Source organism: Ictalurus punctatus, chromosome 7 (genome assembly GCF_001660625.3).
Source record: "Ictalurus punctatus breed USDA103 chromosome 7, Coco_2.0, whole genome shotgun sequence".
Lineage (NCBI taxonomy): Eukaryota > Metazoa > Chordata > Actinopteri > Siluriformes > Ictaluridae > Ictalurus > Ictalurus punctatus.
The window spans coordinates 12596918-12606984 of NC_030422.2; the positions used below are offsets into that span (position 1 = coordinate 12596918).

Consider the following 10067-nt stretch of genomic DNA (forward strand, 5'->3'; position numbering starts at 1 on the left):
GAAGTAACTGCTACTGGGACAAGATAAAACAAATGACATATACATTGTCATATTTAATTTTAACAAACATTTTGGATTCATTTACATGATTATGCTTATAAAATATGTGTGATGGTGCAGATACTGCTTAGAAATAATTCATTTATTATTGTTGTTATTTAATTGTTTTAAATGTTTGTGTTTTTTTCACTCATTCATCCTTCAGTATGCACTTTATCCTGGTCAGAGTTGAGGTGGAGCTAGAGCCTATCCTGGGAAAACTGTGCGTGAGGTGAGAATGAGTTCCCAGTCCATCAAAGGGCACTATGGACACCCACATTCACATCTTAGGGGAAATTTAGTATAGCCAATCCATCTACAGGCATGTTTTTGGGAGCTGAGAGGAAACTGGAGAATCCGGAGAAAACCCACTCAGGCATGGGGAGAACATGCTAAACTCCTCTCTCTCTCTCTCTCTCTCTCTCTCAGACACACACACACACACACACACACACACACACACACACACACACACACCTGGACCCTGGAGCTGTGAGGCAGCAACACCCTTGTCTAACACTTAATGTAAACATATGCATTATTGAGATGTTTTAACCTGCAGAGATAGACATCAACCTCTAGAGGGAGACATGATCCCCTTAATTAAACAGTAGATTTGTCCTAGGTTATTCTCTGTGCATCTGTTTTTCCATGCATTCACAATGTATGTTTTGTTGTCAGTGAACATATTTTCTGTGCTAAATTACTTTCCACTAGATTTTGGAGTGTGGCTGTGGAGATTTGCCCATTTAGCCATAAGATTTCAGGTGAGGAGGACACTGGGGTGCAGTCAGTGTTCCAGTTCATCACAAAGGTATTCAGTGGGGCTGAGGTCAGGGCTCTGTGCAGGCCACTCGAGTTCTTGTACACTAACCTTGGCAAACCATGCCTTTGTGAACCTCGCTTTGTGCACAGGGGCATTGTCATGCTGGAACAGGTTTGGACCTCTTAGCTCCAGTGAAGGGAAATTGTAATACCACATACAGACAGATAATGGTGAAGGATGGCAAGAAGAACAGTGAGATCTCTAACAGAACTGTAGATCAGTGATGAGGCATGACAGACTTCAATAGGCTAGGCTATTACCCCCGCTGTATGTAATAGAGCTGCCAAACGTACCACACAACCAAACCAGAGGGTATTTATCAAATGACAGCTACCATCACTACTATTTGGTAGCCTACAAAGATGTGCTTCATTTTTTTTCTTAGATCAGTCTCAATAGGCATTTTCTGTATGTAGATTAAATTATGTTTCTTAATTTAATAATGTGATCAAATGTGGAAAAACCTGTAGACTTCTCATACTATGTTAAAATTGCTCAGTCTGTTTCAAAATCGCTCTTTTATAATTTATTAAAATATATAATCTTGTAGGGGACACACACGCACACACACGCACACACACACACACACACACACACACACACACACACACACACACACACACACACTTACTTATTGGGTCTTATTGACCTACTATCTTTGGATACATACAAATTTGTTTGCTCTGACCCTATTTCTATAAAGACAGCCATAACATTAAAACCACCTGCTTAATATTGTGCAGGCTGTAGCCAGTTTCAGTTTGTTATGCATTCACATCTCTTTAAAGACTTGTAAAATGTGTCTTGATTTAAAAATGAATAAATAAATGAATTCTTCCAGAAAACCCTCAGTTTGAATGGCCTGACACCTGTGGCTATTGGACCATTACTCAACAAGAGAGCTTCCGATGAAATATCTACAGGCCTACTGACATAAGATGACCACCACTGACTTCACCAGCAAATTTCACAGTTAGTGAAAGACATTGTGATGTTATGTGTGTTTTCTCCAAATGTAAACAAGCTATAATATATAGAAAAGGTATGAATTTTATGGCCCATGAGCAAGACCCTTAACCTTCAATTGCTCAGCTGTGTGCTTGTACTGTAAGTCACTTTAGATGATTTATTTTTTGCTAAATTAATTGATTTGACTGAAATTAAACAATTACATATTTAGATTTATATATTCTGGGTATTATAATATCTGGTATGCTACACATGCTATGTTATGACAGCTGAATTCCCTCTCATTAACATTTGCAAAAGCTGAAATTAAATTTACATACATTAAAATACATACATTAAATATTAGACAAATATATTTGTTCCAGTCATGTAACTTTAAATTTTGTTATAAACAATTCTGCACACTGGAAACAATATAGATCTAAGGCCTGATGAGCAAAAACCAAGAAAAAAACCAACCACCTGTTACTTGCATAAATTTTTTTTAAAATTAAAGCTAGAGATGATACCATGCAAAAACAGAGATAAACGCATAGAGAGAAATATTTGTATGGCTAGTCACAGCCCCAGAACACCATATTAGTGTTTAGTGTTTTCTCTGCTCTATTTATTGAGTCAATTTACAAATTAAGTAACTGTCAACTTTAGCACATATATAGCAGTTGGCATACTGACACTCACAGGACATCTTCTATGGCAAACAGCCATGTATGTACAAGCAATATTTTACATATGAATTTTATAGACATGCGTTAGTACTTGTGCTAATCACTGTATTGTTTACAGCCTGATGACAACTTTACAGCAGCACAGATATGCACACAATGCAGAAGCAGTTGATTCAAATAAATTAAAGTACAATATATAGCATATTTATGTAACATGAATTGCTGACAGTTTTTCTGCTTACACTCTATAAGGAGAGGTTCAGGTTAATTAAATGCTAAAAATACTAACAGTACACCATCACATATAGTTAACACACTGGATAGTCACAGCTAAGTGTACTATATACACATAATTGACAGAAATGCACACTCTATGCACAGTATATTGTAAAATTGTATCTGTACTAATTCACACACATTTTATTGTCAATATAATGTTTGTTGCTTGACCTGGACATCTCCAGCATGTCAAGATTAAGCCCTCTATCCAATTTCAAAAACAATTCTGATCAGGATTTTGACATTTTATATATATATATATATATATATATATATATATATATATATATATATATATATATATATATATATATATATATATATATATATATAGCCACCACAAGCCATCAGAACAGTTTGTGCCAGCCATAGATTATGATTTACCTCATTTTCATATCTATCAAACCATTCAGTGAACCCTTGAGTCCTATGGAGGGGGACATTGCTTTCCTGGAAGAGAGCACTCCCATCAAGATAGAAATGTTACATCATAGGGTAAATGCGATCAGTCAAAATAACTTTGTATTGATTTGTAGTGACCCTTCCCTCTAAGGAGACCAGTGGACCCAAACCATACCAGCAAAATGCCTCCAAAGCACAACAGTGCCATTGTTATTTTTTTCCCCCCTTTAATTTGTCTTTCATCTCTATATGATATGTGAATAATACAGTGCAGATACAAAAAAAAAAAAACTGGAATTACTGACACAGAAAATGTCTGGGGTTAAACGTAATCATAAATCATTTGAAACCAGTTTATGGCACAATGAATGTAATAATATAAAGCAATTAATTTAGAGTATTGATGTCGATGAGAACAAAGGCCATGTGAATTAACTTTAGTAAATATAAAACAATGCAGTGAGATGCAGAGCGATGAGAGAGCAAAGAGTTTGAGAGCTTTACGATCTGAAAAATGCTACTGTTTTATGATATTTTTTCCTATACAGTGACAAAAGCACGTCAAGTGCGCATTTCACGTCAGTTGTGCTTGTGGCTATAGATAAAATTATGCTGTTGTTTTCGTGGATATGGCCATTTAAAGTGCACTAAAGTCTTTACCTGATAGATAAACACTACCTTATTACACTATTATACTGTGTTATTATATGGTCAGCTATATCAGATCAAAGGAAACCCCCCCCCCCCCCCCCCCCCCCACAAAAAAAAAACAAACAAAAACAAATTAGCATTAAGAACCGACATACAAAAATGTCAGGAAGACATTAAAGATGAATAATTGTCTGGGTGGATAAAATCTAGAAACAGTCTTGATAATGAACATCATAGCCAACATCAGTTGACAATAACATCTATGGGAAACAGACATGCAGTTTTTGATGTAAGCTAAGAAGTGCCTTTCTTTCTCCACGCTTTGGCTTTCCATCACTTTGGTGGAGGTTAAAATTGGTTCCAGAAATTTTGTGGCTCATCTCTGTATTTCTTTGTGAATTACAATCTGGCTTTCTGATTCCTACTGCTGATGAGTGGTTTGCATCTTGTGGTAGGTCCTCAATATTTCTGTTCTCAAAGTCTTCTTCCAATGGTGGATTGTGATATCTTCACCCCTGTCTTGTGAAAGTTGTTTGTGATGTCACTGATTTGTTTTTTAGTTTTTCTTCACAGCTTTCACAAAGTTGTTATCATCAGCTGTTTTCCTTGGCCGACTAATTCTGTGTCTGTTTCTCAGTACACCAGTGGTTTCTTTCTTTTTCAGGGCATTCCAAATTGTTGTATTGGTTATGCTTAATGTTTGGTCAATGCCTCTGACTGATTTTCCCTCTCTTCTCAGCTTTAAAATGGCTTGCTTTTCTCCCATAGACAGCTCTCTGATCTTCATATTGGCTCATCCTTTTTAACAATAAATACAGTCTTCACAGGTGAAACTGAAGGCTAAAACAAAGAGTAGATGTTCAGAGCTATTGATTGTTTAAACAATCAATCTAACAGGACACACCTGGGTAACACCTATGAGTCACATGTTCTAATATTATCACCTTCAAATTGGGTGGTTTGATACAAAATGTGCTATGTTTGATGTCATTTAACACATCTCGTATAACTACCAGGAAATAAAAGCGGAAAATCTAAACTCTTCTCATATTCGTCTTTTGATGTCAAACCCAAATGTCTTCAGACAGCAAAAACAAATGAAATGGCTTTGCCATTCCAATAGTTTGGGACAGGACTGTAATAGAACATTTGCCTGAACTCATAACACAATTGTACTTTTGGTTGTCTTTACTGAAAGGATGCATTTAATGACTGGTAGAACCTCCTCTACTAGCAATAACGTCCACCAAATATCTTCTGTAGCTACTGATCAGACCTGTACACCAGTCAGTAAGAATTTTAGATTAATCTCTACAAACCTGTTGCAGGTCAATCAATATATCTGGGATTTCTTGCATAAACAGTCCTCTTCGGGTGATGCCATAGCTAGATTAAGGTCTGGATGCTTAATTGGCCAATACCAGAACATGCATTTTCTTATTTTCAATCCATTCTGTTGTTGGTTTTGAGTCACTGTCTTGTATTATTCAACATTTATTGAGATTAAGATAATGGAAAACAAACCGCTACTTTGATATTCTCCTGTAAAATGTCTTGATACAATTTAAAATTCCTTCTTTCCACAATGATTGCAAGCTGTTATTGAAGCCTAAAGCAACAAAGCAGCTAAAAACCTACTAATAGGTGCTTTGTCTCATCTGTCTGCAGGACATTTTCCCAAAGCCATTGCATGTTGGTGTTATATGTTGATATTAAACATCCAGATGGATGAAAACTCTTTTGCAAACAGATGTGCAGCAAGGTATTTTTGGGAGAGCAGTGATTTCCTCCATGGTTTCCTTGTATTAACACCATTCTTGTTCTATGTTTTTGCAATAGTGGACACACAGAGAACTAGTTCTAGAAATATTTGTTGGTTACATTTTCACCTCCTTCAGCACAGCACACTGTGCTCTTGGTGTAATCTGTTGTATGGCCATTTCTTTAGGACAGTGGCAGCAGTACTAAATTGCCTCCATTTGTAGGCAGTTTGTCTTATTGTGAACTGATTATCAAGAGCCTCTGCAACTCACACCTGCAATCTTCTCTCATTAGTTGGAACACCGAAAACCTGTTAACGTTTGGAGAAGTTGTTAGCCCAGAGTCTCACATAGTTTTTTTTTTAAACCTTTGCTGTGAATGTTTAAATAATTGTGTAAGTATTGACAAGAACATGTACAGTTGTTTGTAATTATTTTAAGTGTATTTGTTTAGAAATGTGACTTAAAAAGAGACGGAATTACATCTTATGAGTAATTATTGCAGATATCCTAGTAATTTCATTTTCTGGCAGCTGTATTGCACTACAGTTTCTGCTCATGTTCTCCCCGTGTCTACGTGGGTTTCCTTCAGGTTCTCCAGTTTCCTCCCACCTCCCAAAAACATGCCAGGTGTATTTCCGCCTTGTTCCCAGTATTTATAGGATAGACTCCAGATCCATGATACTCAGACCGGGATAAAATGGTTATGAAGATTAGTAAATGAATGAATGAATGAATGAATGAATGAATGAATGAACGAACTACAATATATAAAAGACAATAGTGTATGAATGCTTGGGTGAGAATCTCAAATCAAATCAAGCTAAATGAGAAAATTGACAAATATATATTTACATGTATATATCCATTATACCAAGGCAAATCCATTGCTGGCAGCTGATGGTAGAATTCTCAGCAGACTTCAATAGGCTCTCACATCATCACACTATATTCAGGGTGTAATATAGCAAGTCTTCTCACAGTGCTCTCTTCGAGTCACACCACCTCTTGGCTGAATTATGATCAGAGTGCAGAAGAGACCTGTGTCAGTCCCATTGTGTTGGAGTCCTCCTTTCCAGATTGTGTAATGAAGGACAATTCCACGGCTAGTCATGCTGGCTTTGCTGTCCTTGGGGCACTCTCTGCAGCCAGGGGAGACTGCCTGGATGCAATCCTCCCTAGTCTGCTCCCTCCAACCCCTCTATCTCCCTTTCGCCTGGCTGGCAAACAGAAGTCCTTAAAGCACCTCTTAAAATTTTCATCTAGAAAAGCATAGAGAATAGGGTTCAGGCTGCTGTTGGTGTAACCAAGAGCAACACATAGAAAATAGGCAGCCATTAGTGGTGTAGTCTCAGGAATGCCCACTATAGCTTTCAGAAGAATGAAGATATGAATAGGAGTCCAGCAAATAATAAAAGCTGCTACAACCACTAGGACCAAACGGGTGATGCGGCGAAGGTTGCGGTCTTTCTCTCGAGAACCAGAGAGTAAGCGGACACTACGCAGTCGCAGAAGCATGAGAGAGTAGCAGATGCTAATGATGAGGACAGGAGCAACAAAAGCAAAGACGAACACACAGATCTTCATTAGCGTGTCCCAGTACTCGTAAGGGTCAGGAAACTGCAGGGCACACTCTGTGGTGCCTGCAAGAAAAAGGAAGGAAATTGTTAATGAATGAAGAAGGAGGATAATTTGTTCAGAAACTGTAAGAGAAGTATAAACAATGAGTAGGCATTGGAGGTAAACTAGATGACACAAGGCATGATTATATAAAAGACCAGGATTTGGCCAGGGTAAACACAAGCTAGCACTGAACTGCCTTTTTAAATATATACCCTGATTTCTCATGCAGAGTTAGATGAGAAGGCCATTAATAGTTACCATATAGATAGCAACCTGGAATGACCATGGCTAACCATTTTGCTCAATATAATATGCAGCCGGTTCAAAGTTCTCAAATTTGTCAAACTGAAACTTGCATAACGCCATTCCCTTGTTAAAAATACTCTTCAGTGGTTTTTTTGGATGGTTAACAGTTGAAGCTTTTTAAAGAGTTTCTACTTGAATCTTCTTTTGTAGGGTTCGCCAAAAAAGACAAATCAAAGAACGCTTCTGTTCTAAGAGTGCTGCTTGCAAGGAGCTCAGCATATTGAGAACACACTCTATGTTCTGTTGGTTACCCACTATTAGTTGGCATTGCTCTGTATTCACAAAGGTATATTAATCTTCCATCTCTTAAAAGCATAGTGGCATCACTAATAATCAGTCTGGCCCAAGTAAAAGAACCAATTCTAAACTTGGTTGGTGTTTTACTTGGTTGAGATACCAAGAAAGATTAACCTTGGCCTACTGGGATTGTAGCTCACCATTATTAGTCTGTGTTCCCCCAAGCACCATGGCTGGCACTCCTGCTGCTGAGGACAGTACCCATATGCCCACGTTGATGGTCTTAGCCATGAGTGGTGTACGGAAGTCTAGTGCCTTGACAGGATGGCACACGGCCACATAACGGTCCACACTCATCATGGTTAGGGTGAAAATGCTGGTAAACATGTTGTAGTAGTCAATTGAGATGAAGACTTTGCATACTATTTCACCAAATGGCCAAGAGTTCAACAAGTAGTCTGCACTCTGAAATGGCATTGTAGTGGTAACCAAAGCATCAGCCAAAGCCAGGTTGAAGATGTAAATGTTGGTTGCTGTCTTCATTTTGGTGTATCTGAGGAGGAGCACAACAAGAGAAGGAAGAAAAAAAATAGATCATGCATTACCAGAAATTCTCAGCGCTAAATGGATGCAATGTTCAGAGCAATCCTACATTTCTACAAGATCTCTTTCTATTCTCATTTCTTTGAAGTCTTTTTCCACATGCGGATACTTCAGCATCTTCTAAACAGAAGTAGAGAGAAAGCAAAGCTATTCATTTAAAGTATCCAAATGAATAAATATATCACAGCAATTGGGAGACAGAAGGAGGGTTTGAGTGTGAGAAACAGAGACTGAGTGAGAAACAAGGCCCCTGATTAGATCTGTGTAAAAGTCTCAGTGACAGATGCATCTGTTTGTGGATTCTTATCTCTTCCCACTCATTAATTTTCTCTCATCACTGACAAAGATGCCAATGACAGAGGAAGAGCTTTTAGGATCTTTAGAAGGCATCACAAATGGACTATACTGGGTGGACTGGATTATTTAGTAGTAGTCAAAACAGACTCCTTTACTTTGAAAATGACTTATTTAAAAAGGAGTTCTTTAATTTAAAAGATGGTGTCTAGGCAGGTGCTGGAAAAAGATTCAGCTGGATGAAGTGCACATGTAAGCTAAGAAGTGCCAAATCAGCGCTCCAAGTTTAATGGTGTTTCCCATTTAGCTCATCAAACCCAATGTAAGTAGCAACCTGAAAACAAGTTGCTGAGGGCTTCATCCTGATTATTATACTACTATTATTCTGTTATACTAAGTGCCAAAAATGCATCAGTAAAATGCTGTTACTGATGTTACTGATAATTATCACTATGATCATTTTATTTATTGTTATGATAATTGAATGATGTTTGTTTTGTCAAATGAAAGATATTTATTGCTGATTGAGATTATACTTATTTAAAACGGTGTTCATGTTGCATGGACACTGTTGGGTATGTGAAATGCCTTGTAATAAAACAAATTAGTTAACCTGTGATGGGTCATGCATGCCAATGTCACAATTTATTAAAATACCTAAAGAAGGTTTATCTGGAAACTCTAAGATTATCAGACTGTTTATAGAACACACCATAAAATGTGTTGTGTTTGATGGAATGTTTATTTTAACTTGACCTCTGTCTCACACAAAATTGGAAACTTGTGGGAATGTTTTCATTAGATTTCATATTAATGCCACTGTAGTATACAAAGATCTGACCATTAACTCTGCCTCTTAACCATTCATGAGTTTTCATCCAAGTCAGTTTATTATTTATTTATTTATTTATTACAAATTTTTGTTGATGGATTAATGAGTTAAGAAAATTGGGAGTCCCAATCAGTTAAGAAAAATGAAAGAATTAGACATTAAAGAAAATAATTAGACATTAGCCTAGTGTGCACACAAATATATACCGTAGCATTTTGGTGTTCCTGTCATTATGCCAATCAAAGAACCCTGAGTGGTTCTTTTAAATAAATAAAATTAAATAAATAAACAAAATAATATAATTAATTCATATAACAATGATATGCCACTTTTGTGAGTGTCACTGTATGGTATTCTCAAGTGGCACTGCCCATTTGTTTTCAAGGCTTTATTATTGATGTAATAAAAAAAAAAACATGGAGTGGGAAATTAGCTTTAAGAATGAATAGCTGTGGAAACAATTGTAGGTATTCACTTACATCAAGCAGTTGGAACTGAATTGTTGTCATCTTTTACTGCAGTTTTAACATAATATTCTAACCTTGTCCTTCATGAGGTGAAGTGAGTTTTTGAGTGAC

At 37.0% G+C, this 10067-nt stretch overlaps 1 protein-coding gene across 1 annotated transcript; it reads right to left on the minus strand.

The window, feature by feature from the left end:
- Positions 1-6516: 6516 nt before the first annotated feature.
- LOC108267332 (delta-type opioid receptor) lies at positions 6517-8315 on the minus strand. The gene is given in 2 exon segments (XM_017471358.3): positions 6517-7237; positions 7961-8315. Coding segments are annotated over 2 exon segments (963 nt in total). The 5' UTR covers positions 8304-8315; the 3' UTR covers positions 6517-6617.
- Positions 8316-10067: the final 1752 nt, after the last annotated feature.